Source organism: Meles meles, chromosome 4 (assembly GCF_922984935.1).
Source record: "Meles meles chromosome 4, mMelMel3.1 paternal haplotype, whole genome shotgun sequence".
In the NCBI taxonomy this organism is placed as follows: Eukaryota; Metazoa; Chordata; class Mammalia; order Carnivora; family Mustelidae; genus Meles; species Meles meles.
This window is the reverse complement of record NC_060069.1, coordinates 78,549,432-78,574,661: the sequence shown is the minus strand read 5'-3', so window position 1 is coordinate 78,574,661 and position 25,230 is coordinate 78,549,432. Positions and strand designations below refer to the sequence as shown.

Genomic DNA, 25,230 nt, shown 5'->3' with positions numbered 1-25,230 from the left:
AAAGGAAGAGACTGTCAATGGCATCAACTGATGCTGAGAAGTCCAATAAGATGAAGACAGAGAAGCCATCATTGTAATTGGAAAGATGGAGTTGTTAGTCCTCTTGGCAAAACAATTTCATTAGACTGGGGGCTACTCTTCTGGAACTGAAGAGAGAATGGAAGGTGGAAAATGGATACTTCAAGTGTAGACATCTCAAAGGTAAAAGTTTCAGGCTAATTTTTCTCCTCTGACACTCTCCTCTCTTCCTATATTCTGACCTCTTTTTGAGGTCTGTGCTAGATATCTGGGAGACATTCTCGAATCCTTTTCTTTCAAACCTTCTATGCTATTATTCACAAAGTCATACCCATTTCACCTCCTAAATACTTATTGTCTCTTTTGCTCCATCCCTATTTCCCCACTGTAGGCCCTTGCCACCTCTGATATTCTTACACCTAGCAATCATCACTGTAATTAGACCTCTAGGATTCACCCTCAAAATTCTTGTTTGTAAAGTCTGGAAACACGCAGAAAGGCTGGAGATCGAATGAGGCTGCCAGATTGAATTTTTAAAACACAAATCCTGTATTTTTGCTATTCTGCTAGAAATCCTTGCATGGAATACCTTTAGTGTTTCTACTCTTGAGTTCCTTCTCTCACAATCCCAAATCAACACACACACACACACACACAGTTCTCTTTCATGCTTGCATCTTTATGATCCCTCTTACCCACCCTTCCCGTTCTCCCCGTAACTCATTCCCTGAAGCAGGCAGCACGACCGGCTCATTTTTACTAAATCTTGCTTAGATACCAACGTCAAGTAGCTTCATCATTTCCCATCCCCTCTATGCTACTTTCTCTAAAGCTAATTAAACTGTGCACCTGTTCTCCCTTTACCCAAATGCCCTGCCTTGGCATTTCAATAAAATTTAGGGCTGATTTAAGTCACTGTTCTCACCACATTCATCCATTCTTCCTAGTTCTTTAAAGTAGAAGTTTTTGTCAATGTCTCCAACTAAACCGTAAACGCTTAGAGGTCCGAGAGCTCGTCTCATTTCATTTGTATCCCAGTACCTGGCATGTCACTTGACATATCAATAGGTATTCAATCAAATGTGTTACTATGAAGAGCAAAGAGGCCGAGGAGAGCAACGCTGCGAGAAGGGCGGCGCGTCTTTTCGGGTCTCCAGCCCACACCGGATCACGCAGGAGCCTGGCGTCGAAGCGGACGCAACTCCCGCACTTCTCCTGGTGGAGCTGCGCAGAGTCTGCAATGAGGGCAGGGCAGGAAAGAAGAGACAGTACTCCCCACGGTGCAAGGCCGAAAGTGGAAACCTTAACAGAATCCCAGGGAGAACGAATGGGGAAACACCGCCTACTCCTTACCTCCCCGGCCGGTTCTGCTCGCCACGTGATCACGGCCACTCACGTGATCTCGGCTCTGCGTGATCCGCCTCCACGTCACGTGAGCTACAGTGGCCACGTGACCACAGACTTCACTGGGTCCTAGGCGCTTGGTTTTCTCTGGGAGTTAATCTCGCGTCCTGGTCTCCCCCGGCACAATGGAAGAGGACGATGAGGAAGCGCGAGCGCTGCTGGAAGGCGGCCCCAGTGAGGCTGGCAGAGGTGCCCCTGCCATCTCTCCTGTCCCCGGAGCGCTGCCAGCCCTTTGTGACCCTAGTCGCCTGGCGCACCGGCTTTTGGTGCTGTTGCTGATGTGCTTCCTAGGCTTCGGTGAGGCGTCTGGCCGGGTGGGGAGGGGCTGATAATCCAGAAGTTCTGATGTTGTGTGGTATCTCCGAAATCCGCACTGAGCTCAGAGCTGCCACGCGACCTCAGTGCAGCTTCTGACCTAAACTCCTGAACTTCCTCCCCCACCCCTCCACCCCTTCGGGACTCCATTCAAGTTTATGGACGTTGCTAGCCCTTCGGCATCTCGGAGGCAGAGGTTAGGGGACTGAGCTGGGCGAGTTTTGTCCCACTCTTTTGCCCTTCAAGAAGTCCCGGAGGCTTGGCAGGTCGCCCCCTAGGGCCACAGATGTGAAGGAATCCCTATTTTGTCAAAGCTTTCGATACACTGTTAAGGAATTCAGAGAGCTTGAACTACGCACCCCTAAGTAATACTCCCCTTTTAAATGACTAATAGGTAGCAGAAATTATTAGTGGAAGGGAAATGGTCCACGGTGTCAGTCCTGGAGCCCTTCAGATAAACATTGAAAGTAAATGTAAACATTGAATAATATTGGCAACCTGAAACTTCTATATGGGCAGTATTATCACTTATAAAATGTTTGCTGTTCCTTATTCTAGGCAGCTATTTTTGCTATGATAATCCTGCTGCCCTTCAGACTCAGGTTAAACGGGTAAGTTGGTTTTTCACTTTGCTTCTGTGGAGTTAGCTGTTGAAGCATCACCAGTTCTCAGATTGCTTAGTCTGAAACATCGTTCAGTGAATCATTTTAACATCTGTAGTAAAATCCATATATAGTAAGGAGTGTTCTTGAGTTGGAATGAGTGGCCACAAAGACTTTATTTATAGCACTTCTGACTAAATACTGTTTTACACTTTAAATAATTAAGTCCTGTTTCCACAGAATTGCCAAAAATTATTAGCAGATTTTTGTTTGCAGTTCACTTTCCAATTGCATAATCATCTGAATGACAAATGATTCGGTAGAATAGCTTTTGTTTCTTAAGTCTTTTCCTTCATTTTTAAAATGTGGATGCTGACTGCAGAGGATTCTCCATGTCAGTATTTTTAGTTTGGTTTTATAAAAATACATTTAATATTTATAGTTTCTTGTGTATTTATTAGCACCACGCTCTAACCAAGGGAGCTAACCGGCCGGCTAGTTTCTTGTGTATTTAGATAGTTTTTTCCTTTGTAAGGTTTTTACCTTTGGACAGGAAGAAATAGATTGGCCCTTCACATTCTAGAATGAAAGGGAAAGAAGGTAGGATTTAGTGGGGAGTGGGTAGGGATGTACTAAGATTATCTTTTTCCATGTTGGGGTAGGACAGCACCAGTGCGTATAGTATAATGGGGATAAGAATGTAGAAGATACAGGCAGATGCAGATGGAAATGGTCCAGTAATGGGGGATCTAATTGACCCTGAAGCCTCTGAAAGGCATGTGGATCCATCAAGTTTCCAGGGATCCCAGGAGTGCCCAGTTTTCTGGGGGAGGGGGCCACAGCTGTCATGGGATTCTTAAAGCAGTTAGTAACTACAAATGCTTGTGAAAACGCCTGTCCTACACAAAAAGAATGTTTTGATTGGTTGATAAACTTAACTGTTTGGAAAAAAAATAGTTTCATTTTCTTCCCATGTAGGATATGCAGGTGAATACAACGAAATTCATGCTGCTTTATGCCTGGTATTCTTGGCCAAATGTAGTTTTATGTTTTTTTGGTGGCTTTTTGATCGACCGAGTATTTGGAATACGGTAAGCTTGAAAAACATCTCACCTATGCGTAAAATATTATTAGAAAATCATAGAACTAGGTATTTCTATAAAGAAGTGATGAAAATTCTGTATTGACTGTGATACTCTACATTAGTTGTTTTTTTTTTTTTTTATGGTTTTTATATATTCCTGGAATTGGCTTTTGAAACTTGGTTGGTATTTCAGTTAAGGTTGGAACTAGTAAATGCTACTCATAAAATATGGTAACTCAGTTATCTAAAAGTACAAATTATATTCTTATTTGAGATCAGGCAAACCAGGGTCTGAATCCCATTGCTCCCACTTGCTCAACTTCCTGTTCTGAGCTGTTGCTAGCTTCCTGAGTTTTAGTTTCTTTATTGGTAAAGTATGGTAATAATTCCTGCCTTACAAGATAGTTACGAGGACTGAGAAAGATGTATAGTATTTGGCACATATATAGTGTTTGCCTTTCACAGTCCCAGTGAGATTTTCTCTTTCTGCCCTTGGGCATTGAACTTTTTGAGGCCACTTCTGTTAGATGCTGAAGAAGGAATAACATTTTAAGCTTTGTCACTTTTCATCCTTATGGTTGTGTATATATTGTTAATGGAAACTTCCATGAGAGATGCAGAATATTTTCAGAAGGCAGAGGAAAAAATGATGAAGGATCTTCCAGCCACGTCCAATGGAAAAGGATTGAAGAAACTGAAAGTGTATAAACTTGGGGGCTTAAAAATTTTGAAGTGTTAAGCATAAAGGAGGAATTAAATTTATTTTGCTTAGTCTGAAGGGATGGAATTAGGGATGGAAACTTCAGGGGGACAGATTCTGCTTAGTAGGATGAAGAATTTCCTTGGTCAGAATTGATGAGGAGCCGTGAATTGCCTTGGGACCACAGCAAGTTTTCTAGTGCTAGAGAACATTCAGTAGAATGTGGGATGGCCATTTCACAAGGATATGGAGAGGGATTTGAGTTTCAGAAGTATGGTTTACCCATAGAATCTTTAAGGACTCTTAAAATACTGGCGTTTTGTTACTCTGGGGAAACAGACATTTGAAGTATAGAATGTGTGCGTAGGCAGATTTGTAATTGTATTAACCTGTATTTGTCCTTTTAACAATAGTTACTGTGATAAGTGGAATAAGTCAGACAGAGAAAGACAAATAGCATATGACTTCACTGATATGTGGAATCAAAAAAAAAAAATAAACTAGCAAATGAATAAACAAAAAACAGAATCATACCTATACAGAAAACAAACTGATGGTTGCCAGAAAGGAGGGCCTGGAGGGTTGGCCAAAATGGGTTAAAGGGAGTGGGAGATACAGGCTTCTAGTTATGGACTGAATCAATTGCAGGAATAAAAGGCACAGCATAAGGAATATAGGTAATATTATGGTAATAGTGTTGTGTGATAACAGATAACTATACTTCTGGTGAACACAGTATGATGTATAAACTTGTCGAATCACTGTGTTGTGTACTCAAAAGTATTAAAATACCATATCAACTATACTCAAAAAACCCAAAACCAAAAATCAATAAAAAGTTTTTAGTTACCAGGAATTATGACCAGTTAAAATTACTTAATCTTGGAATAAATTCTAAACTCTTAATAGTAATTTTATAAAGAATGCCCGTACACATTCAGGGGAAGGGCAAAGGGAGAGAGAGAAAATCTTAAGCAGACTCCTCACTGAGGGCGGAGCCTGATGCCTGACTGATGCCAGCCTAATGCCTGATGCCACACTGAGATCATGATGAGCTGAAACTAAGAGTTGGACACTTAACTGACTGAGTCACCCAGATGCCCCGAGAATGTTGATTTTTAAGTGGGAACCCTGGGAGCTTCTTCAAGATTATTTAACAAATCTTGTTTGTTTAAGAGATGATAATGGTTTAAGTTAAACATGCCATTACTGAAGCCTCTGAATCCCCTTAGAAGTCAAGACTTCTCTAGATTAACATTTAGCCTGGGAAAGCTGCTGACTTTAGAGGGAGACCAGTACTTCATTTTTCTTTCCTTGGAGGGAATATAGGGGTCAAAGAAGACTGAAGAATTATTACTGAAGGGTTTTGGTGTCATACTCTTAATTCATACTCTTTTTCTCTCTCTCTCTAACAGATGGGGCACCATTATTTTTAGCTGCTTTGTTTGCATTGGACAGGTGAGAAGGTCCAAAACCTTCATTGATTATGTGTAACAGTGACTTTTGAATTCTTGTCTAATTCCACCAGCAAAAATATGTTTATTGAATGCCTGACTTAATTAAGCAGAGACCACAAATGCCTGTGTAGAATAATGTATAGTCCATTTTAAGCTTTGAGATAGATGATCATTAATATTTAAATTTCACAGATTTACTAAGAAGGAATGTTAAGACTATTATAGAAGTTGTGATTCATTATAAGTTACTTATTTCTCTTAAATACTTTTAAGTTTACTTTTTCATTGATCCTACATTTATATTCTACATTGTAGGTGATTTTTGCTCTCGGTGGAATATTTAATGCTTTTTGGCTGATGGAATTTGGAAGGTTTGTGTTTGGGTAAGTTATGGATAATTTCCTTCATCCTATTATATTACTGTTTCACTGTTTACCTCTCAATTTAATAAAGATTCACAAAAATATATTACTGTCTGTTGTGGAGAATTACCTCAAATCCTTGAAATCTAGCTATATGTACACAGGAATGTTTTTTGTTTTACTTTTTCTTTAAAGTGAGCAACAATTTTGAGTGGTCATAGTTAACTCTGTTTGGGGTTTGAATATTGAGTTTTTCTTCAGAAATGATATTTTTCCTGGGTGTTTTGTGTTTTGTTGTACCGAAGACTGATTTAAACCTCATTTAGAAAAGTATAGACCAACCATTTTTAGGTTGGTGGCTAATGGACATTTTGCTGTTTCTTGGTGGATAACGTGCAGGTTCTTTTGAAACCTGTTAAAGAGGCTTGAATGAGCAAAGTAACCAATAGAATGATTATTCTTTATGAATTTCAATGTCTGTTCAGTAAGTTCATTCTGAGTCTAGCCTTGGGCTTCCTGCCCTGAGAGATTCAGATGACATCACTCATTTAAGCTTTTTTGTAAGTATTGGGGACATGTAGACATATGTGATATACCCTCAAAGTGCTCTAAATGAAAGAGAAGAAAACAAACTGTATATAAAAATATGAAAGGGATCCAGAGACAGAGGTGTAGTCAGAAATGGCCTCATGGATGAAGTATGTCTTGACATTAGTCAAGGGTTTGGATTAGTAAAAGAGAATGGGAGTATTTTTGGATTAGGACAGAGTGATAAGGACTCAGTGTTAGGATATGGAGGAGAATCTCCTAACTAAAGGCCTAGAGGGGGAGTGGTCTTACAAAACGAAAGTTAAAACCCAGGAAATAGGAAAATTCGAAATATGGAAGGTATTGGCTTGAAAAATGTGCCTTTTTGTCTTTCCACAAAATATGAACCACTCTTCCCCCATGAACATTTTATATAGCATAGGTGGTGGTGTAACCCAGACTCCTTTTATTACAGGCCCTGCTTATTATATACCACACTCCCCAAAACTTAGTGTCATAGAGCTGTTACAATGTGTTTGTGGACATTGTGGGTCAGGAATTTGAACAGGGTACAGCATGGATGGCCTGTCTCTGCATCAGATGTCTAGAGCCTCCGCTCAAAAGATTCATGGAAGGGCGCCTGGGTGGCTCAGTGGGTTAAGCCGCTGCCTTCTGCTCAGGTCATGATCTCAGGGTCCTGGGATCGAGTCCCATATTGGGCTCTCTGCTCTGCAGAGAGCCTGCTTCCTCCTCTCTCTCTCTCTCTCTCTCTCTGCCTGCCTCTGTGCCTACTTGTGATCTCTCTCTCTCGCTGTCAAATAAATAAATAAATCTTTAAAAAAAAAAAAAGATTCATGGCAGGTTGAGTGCTGGAATCATCTGAAAGCTTGTTGACTCATGGGTCTCATTCTGGAGTTGGGATTGCTTGAAGACTAGCACTGCTGGATGCATTCCTAAATGCAGCCTCTCTCTGTGGCTTGGCTTTCTCATAGCATGGTGTACTGAGGGTAGTTGGACTTCTTACAAGATGGCTCAAGGCTTCAAGTGTGAATGTTTGAATGAAAAGGCAGATGTCTGCTTTGATTGCACAGCACCACTTCCACCATACTATATTGATTGAAACAGTCTCAAGCCCACTTAGATCCAGGGGTGGGGAATAGAGCCAACCTTTTGATAGGAGGGGTGTCCAAATTTTAAATTTGCATTGCTAACTGTGGTGTTTCTGTAAAAGCAGTAATTTTTCTTCCTTTTCTCATTTTTAGGATCGGTGGGGAGTCCTTAGCAGTTGCCCAGAATACATATGCTGTGAGTTGGTTTAAAGGCAAAGAATTAAACTTGGTGTTTGGACTCCAACTTAGTATGGCTAGAATTGTAAGTATGACAAACCTAATGAAGCCAAACAGGAAGTAAGAGATTTAATCTTGTAATTATCTCTTAAAAATAATGGGATGAAATAGGTTTTCATTTGCCATATTAGGTATTGATTTTTTATGTCTGTAGACTATAGTATAGCGTTTACCTTTAGTTTAAGGCATTTCTAACCTTATTGCACTTAGGAAACGGTCTAAAAATACTATTTGAGCATTCATTAGTTAAAAGAACGTGAGCACTGGGAGGGATCCTACAGGTTTTGTCATCTAATTTCTTTGCCCATTTTTGGACTCCCTGGTATGAAAGGCTTCCAGATAAAACCTGCGCATTTCTAGTGATTGGAAACTCACTGTGTGATAGAGTGGCTCCTGTACTTCAGTTAACTTTGTAAAGTTCGGCCCCACACAGAGATAAAATCTGCCTCTGCAAGTAGCTTTTTCTCATTGCTCCCACTTTTGCCCTCCAGTTAATATTTATTTCCTCTTTAGTGCACCAGCACTTTGCTTATAAAGGCAGCTTTTAAGTTCTCCGTCAGACATGCTCATTTCCTGTGGTTGTCTAAGCCACATGATATGGATTTCAGCTCCGTGGTGCTGGTGCTCCCCTCTCCCTGGGCTTACTGTAGCCACTCAGTACTTTCCCCGGCATTTGGAACCTGGAGATGTTCATGGTATTTCAGGTTTGGTCTGAACAACATTGTACTTTTATTAATGTAACCTGTGAAGTGTCATCCGAGACCCTGTTAGGTTTTTTTCCTTATAAACTCCTATGAGTAGAGGTTTTTTTTAAAAAAACCTTGCCTCCTGGGTGGCTCATGGGTTAAGCCCCTGCCTTCGGGTCAGGTCATGATGTCAGGGTCCTGGGATCAAACCCGGCATTGGGCTCTCTGCTTGACGGGGAGCCTGCTTTCCCCTCTCTCTCTGCCCACCTGCTGTGATCTCTCTCTCTCTCTGTCTCTGTCAAATAAGTAAATAAAATCTTTAAAAAAAAAACCCTTGCCATTGGAAAATGAAGGTTCCAAAGACTAGCTAATGGCATGAAAATGGTTGCACCATGGTCTTAGGGAAGAAATCCAGTACAAAAAGTTTTTAATGTACTATTTCATTATACATGTAATTTTCATAACATTTTTGTGATTTTTATACATGTAGGTTCTTTCTAATTTTTCAACCATTATAGATAATGCTGTTGTGTGACACTATAAAACTTGTCTGCATCTCTGATTGTTTCCTGAAGCTAGGTCGCTAGGAATGGGATTGAGTCAAGAGGGTTTGTTAGGGTTTCTTAGGTTAGTAGTTTCATATTATCCTGTCAGTGATGTTTACATCCCCCATCTGTGATATATGAAAGGATCCTTTTTATTATAGCTTTGATAGTAGAGACTATTATTACTTAAAAAATCATTTTTGAGTGGAAACACCAAAATATGACTTAATTTTTAATTCATAGCTAGTGTGGTTTCTATATTGTCTAAATTTTATCCACAAGGGTGTCTGAGTACTTCATTATGTATCTTGTGGAGGTCAAGATATGTCTGCGACAGTTGTGAGTTTCATTGTCTAGTAACTTATCGAAGAAAGAAGTAAGATAAATCTTGGTGAGATCATTGTGGCTACTGGTGGTCTTCAGATTCTTTTCTGTGTGGTCACAAATTAGCTCTCATCCACTGAGCTGCATTCTGAGGAGCCCTAAGTTTTTAGAAAGGAATCTTAGGGGCTTTGAATATGCAGGGTAGAGGTTACTGGGGTGATGGAAGGACCTGAGGAGGAGGTAGAGTAAGCCAGACCTCAAGCAGCCACCTCCTCTTTAGCCAGGGCATTTCAGCTTTGACCTGATTTCTGTGCTTAGGGTCTTTTTGAGAAGCATGGGACCAATGGATTTCATTACAGAGCTGCTGGGTTAGATGGAATTTCAGTGCTTTTGTGCTTCCCTTTTCCCTGTGCATATTCAGAATGATCATAGAGATTCTGGCTTTACCTCTTCATCATTTTCCTGTAGGCTGAGCTGTGAGTTTGTCTGGTTTTGGACACTTGATCTGTTATGTTACCATTGTACCTTTAGGCAGTGCACTTTTCATTTTTTATATTTTACTGGGGGTTGGAGTCCAGCACCCTTTTGATTTTCATTTGTAATTTGTTACTTTTAAGCTCATTATTTTAAAGTATATTTATGAGGACTTGCTAAGCCATGTCATGTTAGGCATTTTAGGATTAAAGGATTTTTAAGGCAACATCCTTGTCTTTGAGAAGCTTTTATTTTCAGTGATATTGAGGAAAGTTTCCAGTAAGTCTCCATTTATACCATATTGCTCATTTGAGTAAAGCCATAGGCTAGCATTTTTAAAGTAACAGCTGTGTGAAATTTGCTACTATGTTTGCTGTGAGAATATTGCTGAGAGACATATTAATTTCTCAGTCTTTAGTGTCTGACCTTTCAATAATAGCATTTAGCGCAGTTGACATTCCCCCTACCTTGATTTCTTCTCTTGGGTTCCAGGACACTACAGTCTCATAGTTTCCCTCTTGTTTTTCTTTTTACTACTTGGCCTGTTTCGCTAGATCTGTCTCAGTTTTCTGAACTTGTAAATGTGGGGGTGCCCTAGGGCATGGTTATTGGATATCTTCTCTTTTCTTTTGATACTTCCCATCTTTTGTGATCTTACCTAGTTTGGCAGTTTTAAATAACATGTCTTTGCTCCTGTATTTGTATCACTTGTCCAGGCCTTTTCCCTGAATTCCACACCCCTATAATGCAGCTTTCTACTTGACATTTCCATTTAGATGTCCAGTAGGCACATCACAGCTGACATGGCCAAAAGTCAACTCTTGATTTTCTACCTACTACCCCCCAAACCAGCTTATGCTGCAGTTTTCTCATCATCAGTTATGGGCAACTCTTTCTTTCCAGTTGCTTGGGCAAAACCTTAGGTGTGATCTTAAATTACTGCCCCCCACAACATGTATTTTCCATTAGCAAGTCCTATTAGCTTTACCATCAAAATACATCCATATTGTGACCACTTCTCACCATGCCCATTGCTAGCTACCCTAGACCAAGACCCATCATCGTTCTGGATTATTAGAGTAGCCCCTTAATTTATGTCCTGACTTCTGCCTTCATTCCCACTTGTAGTCTCTTTTTGACTATAGCAGCTAGAGAAAATCTGTTAAAATGCATGGAATCCTGCCACTTCTCTATCAAAACACCAGTGGCTTCCCATCTTACATAGAATAAAAGCCAGAAGTCCATTTTTTTTTTTTTAAAGATTTTATTTATTTGGCAGAGAGAAATCACAAGAGAGGCAGGCAGAGAGAGAGGAAGGGAAGCAGGCTCTCCGCCGAGCAGGGAGCCTGATGCGGGACTCGATCCCAGGACCCTGAGATCATGACCTGAGCCGAAGGCAGTGGCCTAACCCACTGAGCCACCCAGGCGCCCCAAGCCAGAAGTCCATATTATTACCTATAGCCAGCCTTCCCACCATTTCCTCTTCAGGGATCTCATCTCATGTTGTCTTCTTCATTTACACTGTTTCCGTCTCTGCCCTCTGTGCTGTTCCTTGAACATGCTGCCGTATGCACTCTCAAGGTCTGTGCACTGGCTGTTCCTTCAGCCTAAATGCTCTGTCCTTCCCCCAGATCACCTTGTGGCTAGTTTCCTTCAAGTTTTTACTCAAAGGCACAATCTCCCTTTATGTTCTCCTTCCCTGCTTCCCCCCCCCCCCCATTTTTAAAAATACTTACCACAATTTAATATACCAAAATTTTACCTCTTTTACTCCACTGAAATGTAAGCTTTATGAAAGCTGGAGGTTTTTCTGTTTTGTCCTTTGTTGTATTCCCAGTACCTGGAACAGTGACGGGTTCAATCAGGGCTCAATAACTGCTGAATGAACGAGCGAATGAGGATATTATCGTCTATAACTTTTATTGTCTTTTTATGGATAGGATTAATTTTTTTGAGATGTAACTATAAGCAAAGGCTGTGCTTTTTCTGAGTGAAAGTTTATTTTATTCTTAGGTACCCTGTGAATTTTGTCACTCATTGTTTCATTTTTGCTTTTGCTGCTAGAAAATTCTAAATGTACTGTGCTGTTTTCGGTACTAGCATTTTCTACATATTAGCATTTTTTGGTGTGCAGTAATCTTACCTGTGGGTTTATCTTAGTTTGTTAGTTTTTTCCTAGTCATGTTTTTAAAAAAAATGTATCTCTTGTTTAATCTGGATCCTGTTTGACCTGTTTCTCTTAGCCACCTCATATCCTTTATTGAACGAGGCAGAGTATATGTAAATGAATTGTTTTTTCTTTCTCTTTCAGGGCAGTACAGTAAACATGAATCTCATGGGATGGCTTTATTCTAAAGTTGAAGCTTCATTGGGTTCTGCTGGTCACACAATCCTTGGGGTCACACTTATGATTGGTTAGTGGATCCTGATATCCCTTGTTTTATCTCTTCTGAAAGTATGTCATAGTTCCTATTGTGGCAGAGCGGGAAGAACACTGGAATTGGGATTAGACCACTTTGGTTATAGTTTTGTCTGAATAGTTCACGAGTTCTTAGACCTAACTAGAAATAGTGAATCATTCACGCAGTTTGTGTTACTATTTCCATTTTCTTAAAATGGAGGATTTTGTCCCACCTTTTCTACTTCAGCGTTGTCATGATGAGCAAATAAGAGAGTGTATTTGAAAACTCTGAAAACAGGGACTTTATACATGTAAGGTGTTACTAGCCTGTAGCAGAGGGATAATTATTTCCTTTTAATCAAGGTTCAATTACAATACTATGGAGCTAAGATTTTAGAGAAGTTAGAAGGGATATGATGTTGTGGGAAATCCACTAAGTTGAGAGTCAGGAGTCTGGGTTCTAGTCCTGGCTGTAACTAGTTCTGTCGTCTTGGACAAGGAAGTTAACCTCTGTGTCTCTGTTTTCTTTTTTGTAAAATTTCAGATGTTTAACTAAAAGTGTATAGGTCCCCTGTGGCCCTAAGTTCTGTTAGGTAAGATTTGGTTGTGCTTGTTGTTGGGTGGATCACTAAGAAACATATGAGGCCTTCTGGAATTCCCAGTGCTTTTCTCTGAGCAGTGGATTTTTATAACTGTGCCCCATAGTGGGTAAGAGGGTCACTTGCAGAGCCCTACAAAGACCTGTGGATGGTGAGGTGAATATTCTGTGCCATCTTTTATTCCTTCTAATTCCTTGGAATAGCTTGGTAGAAAGAGGGCAGTGGAGAGGAAATCTTGAATAGGCAACCTGAATCTAGAGGCTTCTCCTTTCCTTCTCCTGCCCTCTCGGATCCCTTGCCTTACTTAAAACCTCTTTTTCTTACTCTCGGTGCTCTTCAGTATTCCTTCCAGTCTTCTCCACACTGGAGAATTTGAGAATTTTAAAGAATTTTAGCACCAGAAAACATCTGTGCCATCAAGTCAAAGCCTTTGGTTTTACAAATGGAGAAGTTGAAGCCCTGAGAGATTAAGTTCTGTGTTCAGTATCATTCAGCCTGTGGCAGAAGTAGAACCCGCATCTCCTGACTTTTATTTTAGCAATTTTTAGCTAGACCGCATTATGAAATTAAAGATTCATTTATTTTACTGAGCTTCTTTTAAAAATCTTGAGAAGTATAAACTTTATTTACTCTTTATCCTGATTTGCTTTAATGATATGAGATCAGCATTAGTGGTTAATTAGTGAGCTGATTACACAAAGGAAGGAGAGCCTGGCTAGCTCTGCTATGGGAAGGTGGGACCCTATAGGTTGTCAAAGGGTAGGAGCAAGGGTTACAGACTTGGGAAGGAATCAAGAGGAAGATACGATGATCACAGAATTAGACTTTGCTTTCATAATTTTTTCCCTTTGGCATCTGTCAATAATCAGTGCTTAGACTTAGTTAAGAAATTAGTACAGATTTGCCAGCTGTCACCCACTTTCTTAAAGTCTTACTCTGCATTACAAGACTAGCCTAGTGTGTTCTAGTCTTTTCCCTCTAGTCTACAACCTTCTACTAGGAAATAATATAATAAGAGTGACTTTTGTTTGTTGAGTACATATCACATGCTGTTTCTTTCCTTCTGTCCTGATTTAGTAATTGTAGGATTTTCTTCAGTGTGTCTAAATGCCATCTGTTTCATTTGCTAAGTTTTCTGCTGTTACTCTAAGGTACTGCCTCTTGGGAACCTTCAGTCGCTCTCTTTTAAAAATCTCTCTCTCTGGGGCGCCTGGGGGGCTTAGTGGGTTAAAGCCTCTGCCTTCGGCTCAGGTCATGATCCCAGGGTCCTTGGGATCGAGACCCACATCGGGCTCCGGGGCTCTCTGCTCGGCAAGGGAGCCCGCTTCCTCCTCTCTTTCTGCCTGCTTCTCTGCCTACTTGTGATCTCTGTCAAAATAAATAAATAAAATCTTTAAAAAAAAAAAACTCTCTCTCTTTTTATTGTAGGGGCTATAACATGTATTCTTTCACTAATCTGTGCCTTGGTTCTCGCTTACTTGGATCAGAGAGCAGAGAGAATCCTTCATAAAGCACAAGGAAAAACAGGTAGGTCTAAATGCAGGAAAAGGGGGGCTTTGGGGAATTGCAGACCTTTGAAGATAATTTATAATGAGGTAAGTTCGTAATGTGGTGTTATAAGTCCAGTGAGGCTTAATACATGTTTTACTTTCTAATCTGTTCCTACTTATCTAAATTTTGGGGTACTTTTTTTTTTCCCTTAAGTGCTTTTGGCAGAATTTACATTCTTGATTGCACTTTGCAAAATGATGAGTGTTCCTGGAAGGCAGCAGGAAAGTAGACACTAATATTAGATTTTGTTTTTTCTAATGTCTTTTTAAGTTTTCCCAGAAGCTATGTTCCAATAATTTACTAAGAAAAGTATTTTGTAAACTGGATGGCAAAGGTTAATCACACGATAAAAGAAAAACAATATTGACCTAGTTGTGCAAAATTTTACTGGTAGTTTCTTCCTTTTCTTTTCAAGGTGAAGTTATTAAGTTAACTGATGTGAAGGACTTCTCCTTACCCCTCTGGCTGATATTTATCATCTGTGTCTGCTATTATGTGGCAGTGTTCCCTTTTATCGGACTTGGGAAGTGAGTATTCTGTAGCATTGCATTTTTGTTGGCTAAATTATAATGAGAATTTAATCACACAAATACAGTTTTTTTAGTTATAAATCTTGATTTTTTGGTTATAGTTTATATTTACATAGGAATTATTTTATATCCTGGGATGTAACTGATTTTCTTATCTTAAGGTTTAATATTTGGCATAATAACTTTAATCATTTTTTGATGAAATACTTAATAGTTTTTGATGCCTAATGTAGATTTATTTTAATGCTTTGTATCAGATTAGTATTCTTTTTTATTTCCTCTTTGTTCTTTTGTTTGGAAGCCTATTCTTAAGAATGGAAACAGTACTTTGGCTCATTATGCCTGGGCACATTTCCATTTGCTAGGACTATAATTATGCCGGGGTTCAAAATCAAATTCTTTTTTTGTGTTACCACTTAACCTCTTCCTTTCCACTGGCAGCTGTTCGAACAGAGCAATGTGTGAGTGTGTTTATAGGGGTGTGTCTTTATAATCGGAACATTTAAATTCAGACTGTTTTCAATAATTTGAAACTCTGTTTTGCAAAGAACTGTCCAGTCCCACTTTAAGGAAAGGAAGCACTCTTAATTTTTATGTTGTAATAAGTCATTTGGTTTTCTGAAAAGTTATGCATACTGTTTGGTGCTTATTTAAAATGAAAAAAAAATCAGGGTGCCTGGGTGGCTCAGTCAGTTAAGCATTTGCCTTCAGTGCAGGTCATGATCCCAGGGTCCTGGGATCGAGCCCTGCATTGGGCTCCCTGCTCAGTGGGAGCCTGCTTCTCCTTTCCCTCCATACTTCCCATCCATTTGTGCTCTCTGTGTCCCTCTCTATCTCTCTTTCTCAAATAAATAAAATCTTTTAAGAATGAATAATAAAATGAAAAAATCCACATCAGCGTATTTTGTTTAGCTAGTGAAATATTTATGTAAACCCTAAAGCTTTAGCAAAGCCAGTTGCTTAAAGATGAATGTTATATAAGGTGGGAAAACAGTATCAAGAAGGAAAAGTTGACTAAACTTAGCGTTACTTTTATTTAGTTTTATTTTGCCTTTAATTATTAAAAACAGTAGTTCTCTAAAGTGCTTATTTCTCTCTCTGTATTTTAGAGTTTTCTTTACAGAAAAATTTGGATTTTCTTCCCAGGAAGCAAGTGCTATTAACAGGTATTTCATTAATTCTCTTGAGTGCTTATTGTGTGCATAGTGTGGGTCTTTAATTATATGCAGATGTTCTAAGAAACAAAAAAGGCATGTGACTTAACATCTGTAATGTGAAAACAAGAGCATATTTCCACTCGATCCTGAGAGACCATCTGTGCATTAACGGAAAATCGAAGAAATCTTGGACCACTCTTTAAATTTCTGTTTACTGATGACAATTTTAGAAGAATGCTTAGTTAAACAAGCTAGGATTTGTTTTGCCTAATGGTTTTAGGAACTTTTTGGATTTTTTTTTGTTGTTGTTAGCTGTGATACATTTCATTAAATATCTTTTGATTCTCTGGGCAGTATTGTATATGTCATATCAGCTCCCATGTCCCCAATATTTGGGCTCCTGGTGGATAAAACAGGAAAGAACATCATCTGGGTTCTGTGTGCTGTGGTGACCACTCTCGCTGCCCACATCATGCTGGCCTTCACGCTGTGGAACCCTTGGATTGCTATGGTAATGTCACTGCGGATGCTCACAGGGCTTCGGGGAGGACTCTGTCAAGTGCACGTCAGGAGCCACACTCCGCTCCTCTGAAAGTAGAGCTTGTGACAGTAGGAAGAACAATGCTGTGATTGCAGTCTCTACAAAATAACTATTTTTAAAGTAAATAAATGTTAATTATTAATGAATAAGTTTTTTTAATTTATTTGGCTTATTTAACATAGTGATCTCAATGCTGAAATAGAATTTGAAATAAAGTAGTCTTTTAAAAGCCAAATTGCTTACCAGTTCCATTTATTTTCCTGTATTTCTTTAAAAAAATTCTTCCATCATAGGTGGCACGCAAAAAAAAAAAAAAAAGTCTGTCAGCCCAGGATTCATGATTTTGCATTCTTTTGTCTGCGGTTAAAAAGTGATGATGAATTCATCATCAGGTTTTTGTTACTGTCCTTTAGAATATCATTTTAAAGACCACAGGCTCAAGTGCTACAGTTCTTACCTATTAATAAAAGAATATTTTGGGCATATATGTTTGTTGTACACTTAGTAAAATTTCTGTGGGACAGATTCCTGGAGGTATAAATGCTGTAGCAGAGGCATTGCACATTTAACATCTTGATAGACATTGTGAAACTTCTTCTCTAAGAAGTTCTTACCCATTTATAGTTTTACCAATAATATACAAATGTGTGTGTGTTTTTAGTATCCTAGCCATGGTGGGCATTGGCCCAATTTCCATCTTTGCTAGTATGATAGGTGTAGATGATCTTATTTAAACTTAAATCATAAGGTTTCTTTTCTAATTAAAAAAAAAGTCAGCATTAGGTGATAGTTTTCTGCCTTGCCCTCCAGTTAGGTGTTGATGATCTGAAGTAAGATAATGGACTGTTGGTGTGATGTTGCCTTGATTGCTTAATTTGTAGTTAATAAATACTGGAAAATTACCTTGCCTGAAACATTGGTAGTAACATTTTGCAAATTAGCTTTATTTTCTTGCTTAGTCCTTGATTGTACCCTGGGACCAGTAAGTTATGTGTGCATATAATATAAAATGGTTGAGATAATGTATTTTGTCACTAGAGGGATACTGTTAGGGTCTAGACTTTTTTCTATCAAGTGAGTTTTAGCAAAATTGAATAAAATTTGCACGAATGTTCATATATTTGCTGTTATGTCACTCTGATTAATCTGCATCAAAGGAAAATCACTTTCTGGTTAATGTTAAAAGATTTAACATTTTTCTGTGTCACTTTCTGCAGTGTCTCCTCGGACTCTCTTATTCATTGCTTGCTTGTGCATTGTGGCCGATGGTGGCATTTGTAGTTCCTGAACACCAGCTGGGAACTGCATATGGCTTGTAAGTGTTTACACCAAAATGTCTCTCTGCTATAGCAATTTAATTATCATATGAAACTCCAGGTCTCCTGAACCTAGTCATCATCATGCTTCAGGGACAGCTCTGAACCTGGAAACCACCAGAAAAGTCAGTTAACCTACTTGTGATATTATTGTGGCAACAGAAATGCCCCAGGCTTCCAGCAAGAGAGCTGGTATTATGCTAACTCAGAAGTTATTTCTGACATTGCCATTGACTGCCTTTTTATCTGAGGGCTTCTTAGTGAGAAGTTTGAGTTCTTGTGTGTCTGACTCAAAGGGCAAAAGGGGGAAACTGCACCTATGGTTGGTACTCACTTAGCTCTTACTTTCTTTTTCTTTTTTTTTTTTTTAAGATTTTATTTATTTATTTGACAGAGAGAGATCACAAGTAGGCAGAGAGGCAGGCGCAGAAAGAGAGGAGGAAGCAGGCTCCTGCTGAGCAGAGAGCCCAACGCAGGGCTCGATCCCAGAACCCTGAGATCATGACCTGAGCTGAAGGCAGAGGCTTTAACCCACTGAGCCACCCAGGCGCCCCATAGCTCTTACTTTCAATCAGCAGGAAAATATTGAGCTTATATTGCATTTAATAAGACAGGCTCCCTTACCTCTGAGCATAACATGTAGTAGCAGAAATAGTCATGGGATAAAAATACCTGATCAGGTCGTCCCTAGGTAAAAACACCTCTTAACACTGATAGTATGTTATTTATAGATACTAATATTTAAAGTGAATTGTTATGTGTGTGTGAAGATGTGTCTTTATGTTTCTTGAATTGTAGCATGCAGTCCATTCAGAATCTTGGGCTGGCGATCATTTCCATCATTGCTGGCATGATATTGGATACTCGGGGATATTTGTTTTTAGAAGTTTTCTTCATTGCCTGTGTTTCTTGTAAGTATGTGATATGACAACATTTAGTTTCTTTTAATGGATAACAGAATGTTTTCATTTATACTTCTAGGTTTTTGTTGTTATTATTCTCTTTTTCCCTCTTTTAAACCAAATCCCTGAGATGTATCTCTCAGATTTGCCTATTTCTTAGTCTGTGCATCAGAGTTTCCCAGCTGGTGGCTTTCTGGTTCTATGAAGATTCACAGGAATTTTTTTTTTTTTTTAAGATTTTTTTTTTCTTTTTTTTAAAGATTTTTTTTAAAATTTTATTTATTTGACAGAGAGAAATCACAACTAGGCAAAGAGGCAGGCAGAGAGAGAGGAGGAAGCAGGCTCCCTGAGGAGCAGAGAGCCTGATGTGGGGCTCGATCCCAGGACCCTGGGATCGTGACCTGAGCCGAAGGCAGAGGCTTTAACCCACTGAGCCACCCAGGCGCCCCAAGATTCACAGGAATTTTTTAAAGGAGATTCTTATTTTTAAAAGTAGTAGTAGAATCTGCTTCATATTCTATTTTAGGTATTTATGGTTTTTAGAAAACATTATCCTCTTTAAAGTGAAACCATTTTAAAGGATGGTGAGTATGTCCCTGGTGTGAGTGTGTGAACATTGATATGATTCAGGTGTGAGTGCTCATGGTTTATCCATAAGGCAACTTTAAGTTGCTTTTATTCTTGGCCTTGTTATTTAATGTTTACCTGTAATGATTTATTGGTTAAAAATAGAAAGTATTAGGAAACTGTTGAAAACAACAAAAATAAATTAACATTTTTGCTGTGGTAGGCTTCACCATACAGACAGTTGTGTTCATCTGAAAAAAAATTCTTATAAACATATCAAGTTGTCTTTTATGCTTTAACATGTGTTTAAAATGGCAAACCCCAGCAATGATTTTATCATTTACATTTGCATGGATAAAAGACAATTTATACTTGAAATGTGGTTTATGATGTGCCTGAATGCATTTTATTATCCCATAATTTTAGAAGTAAGCACATCAAATTTTAAAAATATGTTATTTGTTTTTAAAAAGTGAGTCATGTAGAATTCAAAATACTTAGGTCATGGAAGCGTTTATGTCTGTTTGATGCTGTGACATGTGGTTTAATTTCAGTCCACAACTCTCTATATATTGGGTTCTTAAACCAAATACCATGCCATTTAAAATGTTTTTGTTGCCATATTAACTTAAAGTAAATTTAGTGTGCCTTACTTGTGATGGTAAAAAGAACAAGCCATGACTTTCTGAGGTTTCCACTGGCTCTGGGCTTTCTGGGCTTCTGGGAGTCAGATGACCACATTCTAACACTTGGTTAAATTGTAAAATGGACATGGTGTTTTCAGACTTAAAATCCTCAAAGGATTGTTTCTGTTTGGTTCTCTGTAAAAAGATAAACAGTTAGGGGGCTGGCAGGAGTTTTTGGAAGTACCAGGAAAACTAACACTTAAACTGGAGAGTAAAGAGCAGCAGGGGTGATCTCTGGGTGGATCAGCTCTGTCTTTTCTGGTCCTGCTATCCCTGGGCTCATGTAGCCCATGGGGAAAAAATGGTGTGTAAATAATTTTTAGTGCTTTTTGGAAAATAATGGGAATAGTGTTTTTATTTTTAGATGCCGATCAATGAAGATTTATCTGAGTTTTACTTTGTAATTATGATTACATAGGAATCATTGGGAAGAGGTACATGTTTTTTAAGGACCCTGTGATTTTTTTCACTTGCAGTGTCACTTTTATCTGTGGTCTTACTCTATGTGGTGAATCGTGCCCGAGGTAAGTAGAATTCAGACATTTTCTTCTTAAACCATCGTGGATCATCTTGTGGGGTTGCTGGATTGTCTGCATGCCTCTTTAGAGGCTAGTGCTTTAGTTCATGTAATAATGACAATCTGTTCATATGCTCATGGAAACACGTTTCATTATGTAACATACAACTATGCATTTTGGAACTTCAGACTTATTAAATCATTGTCATGTTCTTTCTGGGAAGTTCAATTTAAGTTTTGTAATAGAAAATTTTAGATGTTCTTTTTATGTTAGCATAAGGAAGTACGGCAGTTTTAAAATAACCTAAAGCCATTACTGTATTATTGTCTCATCTTTAAAAAAATTAGTAAGTGGAGGTGGGGTTGGGTAGAGGGGCTGGGAGGGATGGGGTCGCTGGGCTATGGACACTGGGGAGGGTATGTGCTATGGTGAGTGCCGTGAATTACGTTAACACTGATGATTCACAGACCTGTACCCCTGAAGCAAATAATACATTTTATGGTAATAGAAAAATAAGTAAGCAAATTTATAGTTATAGTTTGTATTTTAAGGTTGAAAGTGTTTGATACAGAATGAGGAGTTACAGATTTTTTTCTTTTGCTAGTATTTTTAAAATGCATTTGTACTTCTTTCTTTCTTCTGTATAAGATTTTGATGTTACTCTTATTAATTTTTCTAACTAGGTTGCCCCTAAAGGTTGTTAGGTACTTATTAGTAAAATGTGTATACCTGCTGTTTAAATGATTTTAGGTCATTTCCTTTCATTTCTCTTAATTTCCACTATTTACAGATTATTAATACAATATCCGAGTTAACATGATATAAAGAAGTATGTAGGTCCAAACTTTAAAAAAAAATGCTCAAGTTAAGGAGTAGTTATTTGTATTTGTATCATATAAAGATTTTTAAAATTTTTTTAAAGATTTTATTTATTTATTTGACACACAGAGAAATCATAAGTAGGCAGAGAGGCAGGCAGAGAGAGAGGAGGACACAGGCTCTCCGCCAAGCAGAGAGCCTGAGGTGGGACTCGATCCCAGGACCCTGAGATCATGACCTGAGCCGAAGGCAGAGGCTTAATCCACTTAGCCACCCAGGCGCCCTCAAATAAAGATTCTTAAAAAACATTTTTTCCCTTGGGAAGGCCCCAGGAGATAAACTATTTCTTTGTGTCTCCCATTGCCTTTTCTGTTACTTTAAGGTATACCAGTGTGTGTGTGTGTATGAATTTTACTTTTAATAGTTGTGTAGAAAAAGTTCTATGCTTATTTGTATTTTAGGGGGGAACCTAAATTATTCTGCAAGACAAAGGGAAGAAATAAAACTTTCTCATGCTGAGTAAGTACTGAAAGAGAAAAAAGTTCTCTCCTTTTGCAAATCTGAAATATTAGCATTTTATTTCCAAGTATTAGGTTTGGGCTTTTAAGAAGCTCATCTTCTTGAGATTCAAGAGCTAGCAATTATCTGGGAACTACTACAACAAAATTCTTGTTTATAGAAAATTTAAGTAGAGTAGATATCAAGGGTTAAAGCGAAGCGGGGAAAAATAACTGGGTTTTAAATTGCTTTTTGAGAGAAAGCGAGACCTGTAGTATTTGTAATTAATTAGAGGAAAGGCCTTTATCCTAAGCTTATGTTCTGGGCTTACCCTTCCTTTGTCTGATCTTTTCTTTTTCTTAACTATTTGAGATGACTTTTCATCTTCTCCCGGTACTAATATTCTGTTCTCTGAGTCGGAACAAATTAATTAAACAATTTTTTGTTTAGTGTGGCATTAAATTAAACTTATTTTTTCCATGAGTGTATGCTAAAACGTAATAGTGATTCTATTTCCTGTTGTTATGATTTCTGATTTTTCAGATAATTCAGTTTTTTATGACTTAAAGCGTTTATTTGTAAACATATACTATGTAACTATAAGTTTTGTGAATTTTATATAGGTTAAAATCTTGTAGAACAAAGGATTTTTTGGAGGTGATTCTTGGCCATTTCAAATTTCCTTTTAGCATAGTAATTCTAGAAATATATCTTGAGAAGATAATCAGAAATGTTACAGGTTTTAAGTATCTTTATGACAGTCTTGTTTTTTGTGTCAAAAAATTGGAAACAACGTTAAGTGTCCCAAAGTAGGGAAGTGGTTAAATAGATGATGTCACATCCATATAATATATTGTTACAATCATGTTTGAGAATTTTAAAAGTCAGAAGTAATTCCCTCCCTGCACCAAATCAGAGTTGCTTACCATGCAACATGTTAAGTAGACAAAAGATTAAAATGCAAATGTAATATTCTAATTTTGTTCAGGAAAAAGTATGCAGGCGCATGTATTTCTTATTTACTTACTTGTATATAATAGAAGAAATACTGAAAGAAAAAACCCTCAATACTAACAATTCTATTTGAATGGTAAGGTTACAGGCATACTTTTTCCTTTTGTTTTTCTGTATTTTCCAGATTTTCTATGTTCTTAATGTTACTTTTATAATCAAGAGGATTTAAGAGTTTATTCAGCAAAGTGTGCAACCTTTAACATTTGGCAGTATGTGTTTTGTAATGCTAATGGTTTTTATTTTGGAAACCAGATGAGGCTGCTGTTTTTCCCACCTTCTGATAATTTACTGCATTGTGTTTTGCAGATGAGAAACTTAAATGACTGTGTCATGAGAATGAGCTGCACACATCATTGGTCTGAAAACCTTTTGAAAAATCTAGAGTTTAATCAGGAAAAATAATGGTCTGGAAATTTATATTTATATTTCAAAAGCACCTATTTCAAAGTATGTTTGTGAGGAATATTTTAGCTTGTGCCTTATGTATTGTTTATTGCTAATGAATTCTACTTTAGACTAGGCTAATCAACAGTAAAGTTTAGATAGTTCCTCTGGAATATGCAGATGAACTTCGGTAAGGACAGTAAATAATGGAAAACTTGGATCTGTCATTGAGATAATTTTCAGAAGATGTTTCTTAAGGATATGGCTTTTTTTTTTTTAAATCTTAAAACAAAAAAAAAGCTTTTGAGAGGGTAGAAGGGATATTTTATACAGAATAAACAATGGCATTTTAATAGGCATTCCATGTTTCTGTAGGGAATATTTGAAAGATATCTTTTATGCAGTCTCTTCATTTTTACAGATAGCAGATTGTATTCTGCTATCTTTAGTTATAAGAGGTTGCCGAGCAGTGACCCTCTTGAGCTTCTTTATCTCTCCATTACTGAGGACTCTGATCACTTAGGAATGTGATTTTATGGTACAAACCTTCTGTACAGTTTTTTCTTATAGTCTAATTAATTACTAAAAAGTGTCCTTTAAATTATGGTAGCTACATATCTACATGAATAAAAACACTGCAAAAGGAATACTTGATGTCTTCTAAAACTTTTTATTTAAAAAAATATTAAAATACTAATTTTAAGTCTTATTTATTTGGAAGACTATTTCTGTAAGATTATCAACGTCAGAGTAAAGAAAATTTGCATTTGAAAATCAATGGAGTACTTTTTTCTCCAGAGTAGAACCCAAGTAACATGTATGATTTCCAGGTTAAATAAAATATAATTATAAAATTTCTTTTGACAAACTTAAAAACGTTTTAATTGACTTAGTTTTAGCATATTATATATTAAAGTTAAAGAATTTTTCATGTGTTTTGCTCTCCAGGAGTATGCAGATATTTTAGACAACTGTTAAACTCTCATATTTAGCTAGTTGTATTGTTCAAAATATAGGACATAACATTGTATGCTTGAAAGTTCTGGAACAGATTGAAAGTACATTCCTTGTTCAGGTCAAATTTATTCACATCCATTTTTCTGATTTACGGTTTTATTGTGTCATTATTCAGTTGTTTATTCTTTTGGCTTTGACTGCCCTGTGACTTTTGTAGCCCAGATTATTGAATGTTGGCTTTACCAGCTGGTGAGAGTGGAAGAAGCCAGTTGCTACTGCTGCTGGAGGGCTTGTGTGGTCTGGCCCCTGCCTTACTCTTTCTACCGCCTCCGTGCGTCAGCCATAATGAGCTGCTTCATTACATTTTTTCAGATGGGTCCTCTTCCTTGCCTTTTCAGGGGCTTTGTCCTTGCTGTTCCCTTTTCCTAGAATATTTCATCCAGGATTCTCTACAACCTGGTTTTACCTGATTTACAACAGAAACCTTAGCCCCAGCTTAGATGCATTTTTCCCAGGGAAACTCTTCCAGACCCTCAGGCTATATCAAGTTCTTCTAAAATTTTTGTGATTTTTGAAAAGCCCCGTATTTTTCCTTCTTTGTTTACCTCAGCTTATAATGAAGAATTTGTGATAGTGTGGGGGGGGGGCATCTCTCTTTCCTTTAGATTGTAAGCTCCATGAGGGCAGGGACCATGTCTAATATGTTCTTTATGATTGTGTTGATAGTTCCTAGCAAAAGTAGGCACAAAATATTTTTTTGAATGATGCATAAATAAAAAGAATAAAATGAAATAACTTTTTGGAGGATAATTTGGCAATATGAATAAAAAGACCTATAAAGGGGATGATGGTGGGCTTCATGCCTTTTGGCTTAGCAGTTTCATTTCTAATAATTTATCCCAAGGGAACCACCAGACACATATACACATAAATGTATTTTAAGAA

The 25,230-nt window shown here is 37.9% G+C and overlaps 1 protein-coding gene across 2 annotated transcripts; it reads left to right on the top strand.

Annotated features, from left to right (window-relative positions):
* Positions 1-1,474: 1,474 nt before the first annotated feature.
* On the top strand, positions 1,475-25,080 carry MFSD1 (major facilitator superfamily domain containing 1). Of its 2 annotated transcripts, XM_046003534.1 has the most exons (16): positions 1,475-1,719; positions 2,296-2,348; positions 3,318-3,430; positions 5,539-5,581; positions 5,896-5,963; positions 7,733-7,841; positions 12,157-12,259; positions 14,274-14,372; positions 14,812-14,923; positions 16,036-16,092; positions 16,438-16,594; positions 17,842-17,939; positions 18,739-18,851; positions 20,572-20,619; positions 21,894-21,951; positions 23,251-25,080. In XM_046003534.1, exons 1-16 carry the CDS (start codon positions 1,548-1,550, stop codon positions 23,252-23,254), a joined length of 1,407 nt encoding a protein of 468 aa, XP_045859490.1. In that variant the 5' UTR covers positions 1,475-1,547; the 3' UTR covers positions 23,255-25,080. The 2 variants fall into 2 exon arrangements, with proteins under 2 accessions (XP_045859490.1, XP_045859491.1); XM_046003535.1 differs by lacking the exon at positions 23,251-25,080 and having other exon boundaries at positions 21,894-21,955.
* Positions 25,081-25,230: the final 150 nt, after the last annotated feature.